Source organism: Doryrhamphus excisus, linkage group LG19 (genome assembly GCF_037039965.1).
Source record: "Doryrhamphus excisus strain RoL-2023G ecotype Guam linkage group LG19, RoL_Dexc_Guam_v1.1, whole genome shotgun sequence".
In the NCBI taxonomy this organism is placed as follows: Eukaryota; Metazoa; Chordata; class Actinopteri; order Syngnathiformes; family Syngnathidae; genus Doryrhamphus; species Doryrhamphus excisus.
Genome location: NC_136375.1, coordinates 16,919,441 through 16,935,000, shown reverse-complemented (window position 1 = coordinate 16,935,000; position 15,560 = coordinate 16,919,441). Strand labels below are relative to the sequence as shown.

Below are 15,560 nucleotides of genomic sequence, written 5' to 3'. Positions count from 1 at the left end.
GGTTAGCATTGCCAGCAATATTAGCATAGTAGCATTTTTAGCCGTTTTCATGGGTAGGTGTGAGCATGCTAACATTAGCATGTTAGGACAGTAGCCATATTTTATTCAGACACTACTATATCAGGTGTTAGCACGCTACCATGAGCATGTTAGCATTGCATTAGCAGGGCATCGCAATGTGTATGTGATTTTCATGAATACGAACTTAAGAAGACATTAATGCTATCATGTGTTCAACTAAATAACATGCTAACATTTCCAGAGGTAGGCCCTCCTTCCAACCCTTTTGACAAGCACCACTATGCTAGGTGTTAGCATGTTAGCACTCCTTAAGTCATTAAAACCCTTTCATGGTTTGTTTTCATGACCAAGGAATCTAAAGATAGATGGAAGGGATGAACTGGATTCAATTATTCTTTATGGGAAAATTGGTTGACGAGGTTCGGCTCGGTGACATACGTACCTTGCAGTTCTTGGTCGGGCCACCATCCCAGCTGGCAGGCCTTGCATGTGAACTCATCCTGGACGTACTCGTTGTCTTTGCAGGCCGTGCAGATCCAGCAGCAGCTCACCTCTCCCTTCCGGATCACCTAGTCGAGGAGACACGGAGCAAAGCGCCAGGAGACGTTTTCCGGCGACTGCGACGCCGCACTCACCTTGATCTCGCCTTTGGAGCAGGGCTCGCTGCACACCGAGCGCACCATGCCGCTGTGGTTCATCTGGATCACGTCGTCGTCGATGCTGAGCACGCCCTCGTGCCACGAGCCGATGTTGATGTAGTCGTAAGCTCCGGGCTCCACGCTCTGGAAGTTCATGATCTCGTATCTGATGTCAAACACGCAACATGGCGGAATTATATTCATAATAATCATTTCATTCCTTGATGGTGTCTATACCTCCCGGGTGAGTCCCCGTTGTCGTCAAACCAGATGTCCTCCCCGGAGACGCCAGCGAAGGAGGTCCTGAGCAGGAAGTCTAGCAGTCGGCTGCCGTCGACGGGCTTCATGGCGTCGCAGAGGCCCGCGTGCCCGTCAGGGCACAGGTTGGCGTGCATGTCGTGGAGACCGTGGGCCATGGCGTAGATGGCGTTGATGACGAAGCCCATCTTGCTGTCTTGGACGTAGTTGTCCTCCAGGTGCTCGGAACCTGTCCACATGGAAGGAACGCTGACGATTGGAGTGGCTAATTAACCTAGCAGGTTTTTTTTTTTACTTCTAAGGGCCAGTGGCGTCATTAGGCCTATTTTAAAATGTTCTTAAGACCCCCTAAATAATTTCATATTTTTTATTGATTTTTTTTCATTGATTTTTCTTTTTTTTTTACAAAAAAATGTCTGACACTAATACTAATACTAGCCTACTACTACTAGTAGTACTAGTACTACTAATCATTCTACCGCTTATCCTCACGAGGGTCGCAGGGGTGCTGGAGCCTATCCCAGCTGTCTTCCACCCTGGACTGGTGGCCAGCCAATCCCAGGGCACATATAGACAAACAACCATTCACACTCACATTCATACCTATGGCTAATTAACCTAGCATGTTTTTGGAATGTGGGAGGAAACCGGAGTACTCGGAGAAAACCCACGCATGCACGGGGAGAACATGCAAACTCCACACAAAGGGTGGGATTGAACTCGGGTCTCCTAGCTGTGAGGTCTGCGTGCCAACCACCCGACCACCGTGCAGCCCATATCATTCATGATGGGGAAAAAAGTCCGACTCCGATATCAACCAATATAATATAATATATATATAATATCATATCATTTTGATGCCGATATCAGGCCGACACCCATAATGAAAAGTTGTGCGCATACCAGAGCAGTTCCTGACGTAATTCCTGTTCTCCTGCGGGTGACCCGGAAGGCGACACTGGAAGCGGTGCTGCCAGAACTCGGGGAACCAGGGGTTGCGGGTGTTGGTGGCCAGCTTGAGCTTCAGGAAGTAGTCGTCGAAGGAGGAGACGTCTTCCGACTGCAGCTTGACGGTGATGCCGCCCAGCGCCTCCTGCTCGTAGCCCTCCACCACCTCCACCCGGTCGGCCCAGCCGTCGCTGCGGGGGTGGGGGGTTGGGGGGTTGGACACAAAGCTACACGTCAATGGCGTCCCATGTGGATGTTTTCTCGTGTGTGTGTTGGCTCGGCCTTGCAGACCACAAAAGCCAGAATGCCGCTCCAGCGTTGCAGGCCATCTGCTTCTCCACCACCCTCCCGCCGTGCCAAAAAGCCCCAGCTCTGACGCCAGCGCCGTGGAAATAGAAAACAGGGGTGTCCAAAGTGCAGCTCATGTTTTTATTCTTTTTACTAACCCACAGCATTGTCTAAAAATAGCATTTCATAGGAAAACTGTCCAAAAAAACAACAACAGCAAAAATGGACAAATCACAAGTACTTTTTAAAATACTAAAATCTAAATATTCAGAGAAAAAAGATTTTACCAGTCGTAAGTCAAAGTCATAATATCACAAAAATAATACAAATAATAATACAATAATACAAATAATATATAGATAAATACAAAATTAAAAAAATAAAATACAAATGTTATTTAAGAAGGAAGTTTCAAATTTGTCACATTTTTAAAACAGCAAAAATTGAGAAAAAAATGAGGGTGGTGGGAAATGGTATATTCCACACGCCACTGCCAAAAGACTAAAAGACCAAAAGACCAAAAGATGTATTCCAGCAATGGAACGAGGTTTTCATACATGCTGCGATACCTCAGGCGCGCCACAAACACATTTTCCTTTTTAGCACAAGTCACCTTGACCCACAAACAAAACACCCCCCAACACCCCCCCCACGGCTCCCTCTATCCTAGGCGGAGAAAAGCAGCGGATGGAGGAGAGGTGAGACCAAGTTTAAGCCCGAGAGATGAAAGGGGAATAAGCAAGAAGTTAAAAATAAAAATAAAAATAAAAATAAAAATAAAAATAAAAATAAAAATAAAAATAAAAATAAAAATGAAAATGAAAATGAAAATGAAAATGAAAATGAAAATGAAAATGAAAATGAAAATGAAAATGAAAATGAAAATAAAAATAAAAATAAAAATAAAAATAAAAATAAAAATAAAAATAAAAATAAAAATAAAAATAAAAATAAAAATAAAAATAAAAATAAAAATAAAAATAAAAATAAAAATAAAAACTTTTGAACCCTTGACGCAACGCTAACGAGACGGCAGCGCTCCACGGAGAAAAGAAGCGTCCACAAACCTGCCAATTAGGAGGAATTCTCCGGCAACTCCAAGGCGCCTCATGGCCATGAGCAGGCCTCGTACCGTCATGCCCTCGCAGAAGCAGACCACCACCCGGGCTTTGGGAAGACGCTGGCGCAGCTTCCGCAGCAGCCGGTCAAACTGCTTCTCTCCGGCGTTGCTGTAGATCTTGTCCGAGTGCGACAGGCAGAGTCCTTCCTGCGAGGCCAGCTCCTTGAACACCTCCATCCCGCTTTCTCCGTAGTTACCTGCATCACAGCACAGACGCCTTCCCAACATTTAGCACATGGAGGCGCATCATTTGGCTTTGTCTCACTTCCTGTTCCTGCCGACTCTCCCTGTCCGATCATTAGGCTCGGGGAGGACAAATGAGCATCCTCAAGCTGGCCAAAATTGCTACTAAATGATTCAAATAAAATAAAATAAAATAAAATAAAATAAAATAAAATAAAATAAAATAAAATAAAATAAAATAAAATAAAATAAAATAAAATAAAATAAAATAAAATAAAATAAAATAAAATAAAATAAAATAAAATAAAATAAAAATAATAGTCAGAATGTTGCCAAATTAGCATTATAAATAATAAGATGTAATATATATATATATATATATATATAATAAATAAAAATAAAAATAAAAATCTCGGCTGCACGGCAGTCTAGTGGTTAGCGTGCAGCCGACATTGTGATTGGCTCGGGGCAATGGCTTACCTTCTGTGTGGACGGCAGACACGTAGGTCCAGTTGTATCGTTTGACAATGTCCAAAAGGGCCCGGGCCTGGAGGGTGTCGGAGGGCACCACCCTGAGGAAGTACTTGAAGAGCGTCTTGTCGCTGAGGTCGATGCTGGTGGCCGAGTAGGCGATCTGCGGGATGTTGAACAGCTGCAGCAGGTTCTGCACTTGAATGGCGACCGAGCTGGAGCCGGGCCCGATGACCCCCACGATGGGCTTTTTGGTGGGCGGGGGCTGACCGGAAGCTGCCCCGTCCACGCACCACTTGACGTTGTCGTTGTCGTCTCGGATGGAGATGAGAGAGTCTCGTATGAACTCGATGCTCTGCTCCAGCGCCACCGAGGAGTGCCAGCAGGAGTCGCGGATCTCGCATCCCAGCGTGATGTTGGGCAGCAGTTGCGGGTCCGAGTTGATGCGGTCCAGCGTGTGGAACATGGCCTCCACTCGCTGGATGCCGTACTGCTCGCGCACCTCCCCGCACTTCCTCTCCGCCACCTTCTCGGCCGATGGCTGGTGGTGGATGGAGAAGAGGGCGCCGATGATGATGTCCCCGTCCATTCTGGCCACCAGGCGGGAGGCGGAGCTCGGCACCAGCGACCTCTCGTGCTTGGACACCACCGACGCCTGGAAGACTAAAAGCGGGAGGTACAGGACCCGCAGGGCGGGCAAGGGGCTCATGCTGGACTTTGGGCAGGACGCAGAATCATGTCCCCCGGGGCATCATGGAGGTCCATCGAGGTTCTTCAATGAGGAGACCAGCTGCGTGTGAAACGTTGCGCTTTAAATATCTTTCATGATATATTATGATATTTCATATTCAAAATACACAAACGGCCCCCAGGCTTCCGACTGATGAAGGTGAAAGTCATGCAAAGCGATCTTCTACCTACCCATGGTGGACCAGGCACACTGAAGTGGACGCCTCTCTCGGAAAGTCCAGTTCCGAAACCAGACGGAGCGGACTGACTCTCTCTCTCTCTCTCTCTGCACTGACGCTGAGCTTCTTCTTCTGCAGGTCGCTGCATCCTGAAAGCGGGTCACGCGGCGCTGCAGTGATGCTGATCTCCAGCCAGAAGGTCCGATAAGCCTGGTGTCACATCGGAGGGAGAAGAAGGTGGCGGGTTTTCACAACATGAAAAAGGGACTTTGGTTAAGGGTGGGTGATGAAAACACTGAGAATAAATTGTTCAAACTTCATTTGGCATACCGGTGATCTGCTGCCATCGTGTGGCCGGTCTTGTTACTGCAACGGCGGGTTGAAAAATGTTCAGTACGGGTCTACAAGCGTTTTTCCAGGGAGGGCCACATGAAAAAATTATATATATAATATTTTAATAAAAATATAAATAATAACAATAATAATTTTAATAAAAATATATTTTATAAAAATATTTTATATATACATATATATATATATAATATTTTTACACAGAGACGGGCAAGGGTGGAATTGAAATCAGGTCTACTCGCTGTGAAGTCTGCGTGCTAACCACTAGACTGCCGTGCAGCCAAGCCAATTCCATGAAATGATAAACGTGAACTGGGTTTAATTTTAATTGAATTTTATTTTATTTTGAATTGAATTTGGTTTCATTTTGTTTTATGTTATTTTTGTCACTTTTTATGTTTGTATTTTTTATTCAATGTTTTTTTTCCTTTTTTGTTTTCTTTAATTTAGTTTTTTTTTTTCATTTCACAGTATGACTCGGACAAGATGACCCGGAGAAAAGCCACGCATGCACGGGGAGAATGCAAACTCCACACAGAGATGGCCGAGGGTGGAATTGAACTCTGGTCTCCTAGCTGTGAGGCCTGAGCGCTAACCGCTCATCCAGCGTGCAGCCAGCTTATTTAGCAAACAGCGCTGCACCGCCAACATGCATCCACATGCCAGGATGAAAGAATGCATGGTGTCCCTGAAGCCCCTCCCTCACCTGTGGTGTTATCACGTGACAAAGCCTCGTGATGACAAATAACCGCTGATAAAGACCCCAGACTGTACCGTACATATGCAGGAGCGTACACAAGCACTAGCAATGTGCACTTTCTGATGAAGTAACAATACATGGAATTACTACACACAAACAAATTACAAACACACAAAGAAATGAAACAACGGCTGTGTCGCTGTCATTTCCGAGGCGCACTTGAATGCAGCATGAATGGACGCCACCTGCATGAAAAGGTGTTGTATTGCAGAGGCTTGCCGCTTTACCGTCTGACGCACGACACTGTGGAAATATCGTTACAGCCTCCTTTTTTTTTTACATCTCCAATTTTTCACTCCGGCGACCTTCACCTGCACTCGGAACGCTGGGAAAATGAGCAGTTTAAGGGCTTGTAAAGAATCTTTAGGTAAGTAGCACGTTGTGTTGTTGGACTTTCACTTTGGATTTAGCCATTTGTTGTTTCGGCCACTCGGTCCACATGACGACTGAAAAAGTACCATTGGAATCGTTCAACAACCGTGGAACGTTCTTTGCTTGGACATGAATTGGATTTTGTAATATAACCATTTTCCAGGCTGCAGACCTCACAGCTAGGAGACCAGGGTTCAATTCCACCCTCGGCCATCTCTGTGTGGAGTTTACATGCGTGGGTTTTCTCCGGGTACTCCCGTTTCCTCCCACATTCCAAAAACTCCAAATTGTCCATAGGTATGAATGTGAGTGTGAATGGTTGTTTGTCTATATGTGCCCTGGGATTGGCTGGCCACCAGTCCAGGGTGGACCCCGCCCCGCCTCTCGCCCCAAGACAGCTGGGATAGGCTCCAGCACCCCCCGCAACCCTCGTTAGGAAAAGCGGTAGAAAATGAATGAATGAATGAACCATGCCCTCTGAAGTGTGCAAACCACAGCAAAGTGGGCGTGCCCCGGGGGAGGGGGGGGCGTTCCGTGGGGGGAATACATTGAAACAGACTCTTTCCACAGGAAGCACGAAATCTGAATAAATCCAGCTGAATAGGTGCAGATTCTTGAAGAACTAGAAAGCTTTCTGTGCTGGTTATTGTGTGCAGCTGCTCTATAGGAGCCCACTACAAAATATGAGTGAATTTGCAGGCATTTGCAGAATTACAAATATGCGGGAATCCTCTGTAAGGCTTTCCAACCCTTGGCTTTAGTTCCAAATGTGGTATATTTCCACAGTAGGCAACATGCATGGAATTGTAGCTCTTAAGTAAAGGTTGATGTTGTGGTTTGTATTTCATCTCTTGAACGTTACCCAGAGCGTGTGGTAACAAGTCCTGGAATTCCTCAATCGGGAAAAGAATATGAAACCCGGCTCTCCATTTGTCTTTTCCCAAGCGATGCTCTGTAGCTTTTGTATTGCTTTCTTTTTGGTTGACTAGTATTAGCCTGCTTTTGCCCTTTTATATACAATTTGGCAGATTTTTTTTCGTAAATTAAAAAAAAAATCAATGAAAAAAAATCAATAAAAAATATCAAATAATTTAGGGGGGGCTTAAGAACATTTTAAAATAGGCCTAATGACGCCACTGGCTCTTAGAAGTAAAAAAAAAAAACATGCTAGGTTAATTAGCCACTCCAAATTGTCCATAGGTATGAATGTGAGTGTGAATGGTTGTTTGTCTATATGTGCCCTGGGATTGGCTGGCCACCAGTCCAGGGTGTAGAAGACAGCTGGGATAGGCTCCAGCACCCCTCTGCCACCCTTGTGAGGATAAGCGGTAGAAAATGAATGAATGAATAATTTGATCTTTTCCTGTTTAAATTGATCCCGGGTGCGTTCTTGCATCCCGCGAATGCTGAGATATGACGTAACACGCAGCTCCAGACGTTCTTCAGTTTTAAAAATGGAGGCCAGCAATCGGCACTGGACTGCTAAGGAAAGTTTGTTTTTGATCCAAACTAAATTTCAAGACTGGAAAGAACGAAGGAAAAATTCAAAATACGGAATTATTCCAACACGTGAAAGAAAAACTGGAGGAAGTCGGTATCACGTGATGTTGGTGTTTACGTTTTACTGGGCATGCCCCATTGACTATTCCGGTTGATTATAGCGGCGCATGTAGACAAGAGATTGGAATATTCCTTTCCATGGATACCATTGTTCCATTCGGAAAGGTCCAAACTCCTCACGTAAAGGTGCTAACGATGACAATGTTTTTTTTTGCCAGAGGAAGGATTGAGCTCAGAACCAGTGGAGGACACAGACACCACCACCTTTGGAACCCAATTGGTGACAACTTTTTTACTTAGGTTTCTTTCCCTCCTACTGCTTATTAACCCTCTTCTGTCTCTGGAGCCTCTGTGTGAAATGCTCCGCTATGTTCTGCAAGCGCATGAAACATGTTCCAGCATGCTCTTTTCTGTCTTTGTGCAGTTGCCTTAGTCTCACACATTCAGGCGCTTTTGTGTCGGCTGCATTTTAAACTCACAAGTCAAGCCAAGTTTGCCATTTTGACACATAGGCTCCAACCCGGGGGGTCGGCAACCCGCAGCCTCGGCTCTTCAGCCTCCTTTTTGTGTCTCCCTTTGCCGAGTAACTTTTTTTTTATGAATGTGAAAAATCCGACTCACCGCAAGTCAATGAATGCATCGGGACTGTGTCCTGACTGCTGATTGGATGAGCAACGGAAGAGGGGGCGCTGGATTGGCAATTCTTCTAAGTTTATAAGCAGTTTATAAGCAGCGCTTTTGACGGAACGGGTTGCTGACCCCTCCCCCCTCCCCTCCCCCCTAATTGTAAGCCATAACTCTTAACCCCCATCCCTAACCAACAGTCTTTGGAGGCCAACTACCCGGTGCAAGTTACCGACCCTCATGGTAAGTACAGCACTTTACATCTTTTCACCCTCGAATACACTTGAATACACTTGTGTGTGACGTCCGCCTCCGAAAATTCCTTGAGTTGTGGAATTCTTTACAAATCAAAATTAGGAGATAAAAAGTCCAAATAATGAGATTAAAAAAGTCATACCAAACTGAAAAGTTGTGAAATAAAACGTCAAAATTGTGACATAGGTGTCCAAAATTATGCGATAAAAAGTAAAAAATTATAAAATAAAAATATCTAAATTATGCCATAAAAAGTCAAAGTGATGAGAAAAAAGTTGAAACTATAAGATAATAAATCAAAAGCATGAGATAAAAACTCTAAATTATTAGATTAATAAGTCATACTGAACCGAAAAGTCCAAATTGTAAAATAAAAAGTTGAAATTATGAGAAAAAGTCAAAATGATGAGAACAAAGTTGAAATTATAGGATAAAAAAATATAAATTATGAGATTAAAAAATCATACTGAACTGAAAAGTCCAAATTGTAAAATAAAAAAGTTGAAATTATGAGATAGGTGTCCAAATTATGAGATAAAAAGTCAAAATTATAAGATTAAAAAGTCATACTGAACTGAAAAATCTAAATTTTGAGATGAAAAAGTCAAAATTATGAGATTAAACGTCTAAATTGTGAGATACTCATCCAAACTATGTGCTAAAAAGTCAATAAAAAGTAAACTATAAAAAGTAAAAAAGTCAACTATGCGATAAAAAGTCAAAATGATGAGAACAAAGTTGAAATTCTAAAATAAAAAAATATAAATAATGAGAATAAAAAGTCAAAATTTTGAGATGGAAAGATGGAAAGTTCTGACAAAAAGTTGAAATGATGAGATAAGTAAATCCTACTGGGATGAAAAGTCTAAAAAAAGAAAAGCTAAAAAGCCAAAGCGATGAGATCCAATCACGGCATTTGACACTTTTTTTTTTAGCTTTTTATCTCCTAATTATGACATTCTGTCGGGGTATTGTTTTGTAGCAGTACTGTACTGTGTGTGTTTTCCACTTGAACACAGGATGTGACACTGACTTCCTGTAGGATGCTAATAATACATGCTAAAAAAAACCCAACCTTGACGTCTCTCCAGCAGACGCTGTCACTCTTCACCTGAGCTCCATGCCTCCTGGGTACCTCGGCACCTCCGACAGAATCAATCAGGTCGGTTAAGAAACTTTTTTGGCAAATATTTTCAGAAACAGCAAACGAGTGTGCCATAACAACCGTTAGCATTTTCACATGACAACGTTGCACCACTCCACAATATCTCATTCATCCATTTTCTACCTCACGAGGGTCGCGGGGGTGCTGGAGCCTATCCCAGCTGTCTTGGGGAGGGCGAGACCCATATCTCATAACTATGAAATACAAAAAGGTGATGGTACAACTCCACAATAGAAGAGTTTTAAGACGATATAAACAACCACAAGGTAGTAGAAGCGTATTTTATAAGAACTCGGCCTGCATCTCTCCCATTGAAATCCACTGCACAGCCACCAGGAACATTTGAACGCATGCACGTAAACATGCGTGCACACACACACACACACACACACACACACACACACACAGTCCAGTTGCCAGTTGCAAATGTGTTTAAAAAATGTTTTTCATGTAAAACAACCATTTGTCGTGTTGTTTATGTCGTGGCAGAAATTATCGGTGGGATGATTTGTGTCTATAAAAGTGCGTGCTGTGTGTTGTAGCCCGTTAAAGAGGTCGAAGAATGTACCTGCCCAACATCCTCTTCACCAGGTACGTCATTTCTCACCAGATTTTAGGAGAAAAAGACATATCCAATGAAACCGTATTGTACTGCGTATGATGTTGATATGAAAGTAAAGGGGTTGGTTATTGGAGACGTGAAAATGGGAAAATACACACCTGAAAAAATTGTTAAGACTGAAAGTTGAAAACGTGCAAGAAGTAACATTTTGCACTGATAAATCCAAATTATGAGATTAAAAAGTCAAAATTAGGAGATAAAAAGTCAAAGTGATGATCAAAAAGGTGAAACTATGAGATTAAAAAGTCAAAATTGTGAGATTAACGTCATACTGAACTGAAAAGTCAAGATTTTGAGATAAATCCAAATTATGAGATTAAAAAGTCCAAATTAGGAGATAAAAAGTCAAAGTGATGATAAAAAAGTTGAAACTATGAGATTAAAAAGTACAAATTATGAGATTAAAAAGTCAAAATTAGGAGATAAAAAGTCAAAGTGATGATGAAAAAGTTGAAACTATGAGATTAAAAAGTACAAATTATGAGATTAAAAAGTGAAGATTTTGAGCTTAAAGTCATACTGAACTGAAAAGTCAAAACTGTGAGATAAAAAGATGAAGACAAAAAAAATTGAGATTAAAAAGTCAAGATTTTGAGATAAAATGATGACCCTATCTCAGAATTATGAGATAAAAAGTCAAAGTGATGACAAAAAAGTTGAAACTGAGGTAAAAAGTCAAAATTATGAGATTTAAAAAAATCCAAATTATGAGATAAAAAGTCAAAGTGATGATGAAAAACTATGAGATAAAAAGTCAAAATGATGAGATTAAAAAGTCATAATACTGAACTGAAAAGGCAAGATTTTGAGAAAAAAGTACAAATTACATATGAAATAAAAAGTCGAAAAAATGAGCAAAAATTGAAATTTTGAGATAAAAAAAATCAAAATTATGAGATTAAGTACACTGAAGTGAAAAATCCAAATTGTAAAAATAGACACCTGATAAAAATGTTAAGACCAGTTGGAAAAGTACAAGACTTGACATTGATGGTGGGCAAACTGCGGCCCGCCAAACGTCCTCACCCGGCCCACCAGGCATTCCCGACATAACCGGACCATTTTTGAGTCAGCTGTTTAAATCCCCCATCTGGAATTCGGCCTTTCCTTAACTTCAGTCTGTCTCCTTCCTCCATGTCCACCAAGAAGACCCCGGCAAAGAAGTCCAATTCCAGCTGAACCACGCCTGTGAAACGTGCTGCCGTCCTGCGCCCCCCCCCAAGATCAGCGACCTCATGAACGACAAAGATCTCCTGGACTTGTTGAGGCTCAAGCTGGATCCGCACCACTGCACCGTCAAAAACTGGAAGAACTTTGCCAGTCGGTGGGGGATGAGCTACGACGAACTCACCCTGCTGGAGCACCGGACCCAGGGCTCTCTGTCCCACAGCCCCACCCAGGAGTTCCTCCTGCGCTACAACCAGAAACCCGTCACCGAGCTCACCGAGCTGTGCCGTATCTACCAGCGCATCGACGTGCTGCGATTGCTGCAGGGCTGGATGGAGAGCGTTTGGCCGTCACGCTGGCAGCATGCTAATTAAGCGCCACGGGCTACGTGCTAATTATCGTGCTACACGTCGACAACTTGTTGGAAGATGCACCACTCCCATTCATTGGTCACCATCTTCTTCACGTGTGTGTACGCTTGTAGTCCGGTACCCAAAATACAAATACATTGACTGGTACTTTTCTATCATTACAAATACATTGACTGGTACTTTTCTATCATTACAAATACATTGACTGGTACTTTTCTATCATTACAAATACATTGACTGGTACTTTTCTATCATTACAAATACATTGACTGGTACTTTTCTATCATTACAAATACATTGACTGGTACTTTTCTATCATTACAAATACATTGACTGGTACTTTTCTATCATTACAAATACATTGACTCGTACTTTTCTATCATTTTTACTCAGCTTCCTGTTGGCGTTTGCCAACAATGGCCTGGTTGCCGTTTAGTTGGCGTACACGCTCATCTCTTACACGGTCTTGGTAAAGATGTAAAGGTCTTGTTCTTGGTTCTGTGGACCGCTCGTCTCGGCGGACCGAGACCCATGTCTCTGTCTCTCTGTCTCCATGTCTCATGTTCTATACTGCATTGGAGTAGTTTTGTCCACTGCATTGGAATAGTTTTCTATACTGCATTAGAGTAGTTTTCTATACTGCATTGGAGTAGTTTTCTCTACTGCATTGGAGTAGTTTTGTCCACTGCTCCTTGTCTATGCGGCGTGGCCTTTAGTTGGCGTTTTCCCTGCCCTGTGAGACTCATGAAAAGACGTGAATGTTACTTGGAAGAGCAGAAAGCTGACCTGTTGGTGAGCGGTCCAATGAAGGGGTTGATCATCAGCTGCACTGTGGCCTTGGAGGCAAACAGCAGCCCCACTTTCACGTTCTCGTTCACCAGCGTTCCGGCCGACAGGGGGCCGTCGGAGGAGTTTTGGGTGGAAGTGGTGGACGTTGAAGCGTCTGTTGACCTGGCCGTGGCGTTGTAACCTGATGACACCGTTTGATCGAAGGCAGCCGGGGACGTCTCCTGCTGTGATGAGGTGTTCAATATGGCGGCTGCCGACACATCCAGGCTGTACAGGTAGCTCGGGATGATGGGCACTGTTGGGCACAGGGGGGATCTCATTGTGGATCACAATACTAGTACTTGGACACACAGTCTGGACTTTTGTTATGTTTTGTGGCTCCAGGCTGCTTTTCTTTCATGGGGCGGGGGCAAAATGACTCTTGCAACAAAGGTTGCCGACCCATGGTCTAGGGCAGGGGTCGGCAACCTTTACTATGAAAAGAGCCATTTTACCCAATGCCCACTGAAGAAAAATAGCCTGGAGCCGCAAAACATATATTATGTTTAAAACAACATTGGAGGGAATTTGGGGGTATCAAAGTAGTTCAGATAAGAAAAGACGAGTTGGAGTACTCTTGCTAGTTTTGGAGATAAACTTACATAAATGTATGTGTAAACTACTGTAAACGTAAAAACAAGTTCCCATGCCGCTGTTTTTAAATTATCTCGAATTTATTTTTTAGATTTGTAGGTAAGTATTACTTGTTTTTCTTCATGTACTGAACTGGATAGCAGTCAGAACTCACTCAGGATGCATTCATGGTCTCAGACAAAGTTGGATTTTTTAAAACTCATTACAAAAGACGTGCATTTTCCCCACTCGGGTGTTAAAAATATTCAAGAATCGCAAAGGGAGCCACAATAAAGAGGCTGAAGAGCCACATGCGGCTCTGGAGCCGCAGGTTGCTGACCCCTGGTCTAGGGCACCTGTGTCAAACTCAGGCCTGGGGGCCTAATCCAGCCCGCGCTGCAGTTTCATCCAGCAATCTGCATAATTAAGCAATTCCTCCGGTATATACCGTATTTACTGGACTATAAGTCGCTCCGGAGTATAAGTCGCACAAGGCCAAAAATGCATCATTAGGTAGAAAAAACATACATAAGTCGCACTGGAGTATTAGTGGCATTTTTTGCTGGTTTATTTACCGTATTTTCTGGACTATAAGTTGCTCATGAGTATAAGTAACACAAGGCCAAAAATGCATCATTAGGTAGAAAAAAACATACATATAACTCGCACTGGAGTATAAGTGGCATTTTTTGCGGGTAATTAATTTTCCAAACTACTTGACCAAAACAGACATTCCGCCATCTTGGAAGGCAAGTTGTAACAATAAAAGAATAGAGAACAGGCTGAATAGGTGTAAGATATGCTAACACAATGCTTATTCAGCTACACTAAAAATAAACATGAACACAAAAGGTGTTATAAATGAAAAAAGTGTTTATGGAACATAAACACTTTTTTCATTTATAAGTCGCTCTGGAGTATCAGTGGCAGGAACAGCCAACCTATGACTTATACTGGTCATCTCGATTGTGAATGTTTTGCATTGATATAATATTGATATAAAAATCCTGTAGGTTATGTCGGGTCATTGAGAGTCTGTCATCAACAATCAACTTAACAATGCGCCCTGTTTCATTTCATGGCGAGGTATTGTCCTTAGAAAAGACGCTATATATCACTTGGGTATCAGATCATGTTGTTTATGACTAAGTTTAGTCCAAGGACATTTTGTCTCTCCCTCCCACTTAAGACCTTCTTATCTTGCCCAGTGAAGGACATGCCTCCAGTGTCTCCAAAGAGTTGTTGCAAACCTTTCCACAAAACAGCCAATGTGAGGAAAGAAGCGGAGTTTTACTTGGAGGACAAATATGTCCACCAGGAGAAAATTATTCAGGCTTTGGTTGGCAACAGCTGATGTCCTTTACATTCATATTTTTATTCACGTCAATAGAAGATTCAATTGTTGAACGCATTGGTCTTAGAGCAGGGGTGGGCAAACTATGGCCTGGGGGCCACATCCGGCCCGCCTGTTCTTTTTAAACTATTTCATTGAAATTAACCGTACAACCTGGCATCATGGCTTGAGCCAACCTTTTGATGGTTGAAGTAGCTGTTTGATCAATATTGCTATTTGATGTGGTCTGTTGTTTACAAAGTGCTCCTGAAAAAAGGCACACAAGCACAATAAAAAAATGATAAATTCAAAAATAAAAAATATTAATTCATTCATTCATTTTCTACCGCTTATCCTCATGAGGATCACGGGGGTTGCTGGAGCCTATCCCAGCTGTCCTCGGGCGAGACGCTGGGTACACTCTGGACTGGTTGCCAGCCAATCACAGGGCACATATAGACAAACAACCATTCACACTCACATAAAATAAAAATATTTAAATAATAATAATAATTAATTTAATTTATAACGCACTTTACATCAAATGAATGACCTCAAAGTGCACATATAGCAGATTGCATGACACTTTTACAGATACAATAATTCCAGGTGGACAGCTACGTGTAAAAAACACAATAGTCTGCCCCCCCCTCAATTTTGCTAAACCAATTGCGGCACGCGAGTCAAAAGGTTTGCCCACCCCTGCCTTAGAGCAATGTTTCATGACTTAAAAATGCTGAAAAA

The 15,560-nt window shown here is 42.7% G+C and overlaps 2 protein-coding genes across 5 annotated transcripts in view; one reads left to right on the top strand and one right to left on the bottom strand.

Annotated features, from left to right (window-relative positions):
- The window catches only part of grm1b (glutamate receptor, metabotropic 1b), an 11,436-nt gene extending 6,505 nt beyond the window's left edge, over positions 1-4,931 (bottom strand). The window contains exons 1-7 of the mRNA XM_058056538.2: positions 4,849-4,931; positions 3,937-4,717; positions 3,221-3,470; positions 1,821-2,056; positions 897-1,146; positions 657-825; positions 464-590 (exon numbers count right to left, since the gene is read on the bottom strand). Of these exons, the coding sequence (XP_057912521.2) occupies positions 464-590; positions 657-825; positions 897-1,146; positions 1,821-2,056; positions 3,221-3,470; positions 3,937-4,636 (1,732 nt within the window). The 5' untranslated portion in view covers positions 4,637-4,717; positions 4,849-4,931. The remainder of the gene's footprint in view (positions 1-463; positions 591-656; positions 826-896; positions 1,147-1,820; positions 2,057-3,220; positions 3,471-3,936; positions 4,718-4,848) is intronic.
- A 1,234-nt stretch (positions 4,932-6,165) lies between these two features.
- edaradd (EDAR-associated death domain) lies at positions 6,166-15,480 on the top strand. 4 transcript variants are annotated; one of them, XM_078798962.1, is made up of 7 exons: positions 6,166-6,313; positions 8,097-8,158; positions 8,703-8,745; positions 9,852-9,919; positions 10,465-10,513; positions 11,694-13,000; positions 14,802-15,480. In XM_078798962.1, the coding sequence occupies exons 1-6, from the start codon at positions 6,280-6,282 to the stop codon at positions 12,083-12,085; spliced, it is 648 nt and encodes a 215-aa protein (XP_078655088.1). In that variant the 5' UTR covers positions 6,166-6,279; the 3' UTR covers positions 12,086-13,000; positions 14,802-15,480. The 4 variants fall into 4 exon arrangements, with proteins under 4 accessions (XP_078655088.1, XP_078655087.1, XP_078655086.1 ...); XM_078798961.1 differs by having other exon boundaries at positions 11,691-13,000; XM_078798960.1 differs by having other exon boundaries at positions 9,849-9,919.
- The last annotated feature ends 80 nt before the right edge of the window (positions 15,481-15,560 follow it).

Excerpts from the sequence above, each read along its gene's own strand:
- edaradd (XM_078798959.1), top strand. The coding sequence starts at position 6,280 with ATGAGCAGTTTAAGGGCTTGTAAAGAATCTTTAG. Across the intron at positions 6,314-8,096 it reads GGCTTGTAAAGAATCTTTAG|AGGAAGGATTGAGCTCAGAA; the intron begins GTAAGTAGCACG and ends TTTTTTTGCCAG. Across the intron at positions 10,514-11,690 it reads CCCAACATCCTCTTCACCAG|AAGACCCCGGCAAAGAAGTC; the intron begins GTACGTCATTTC and ends ATGTCCACCAAG.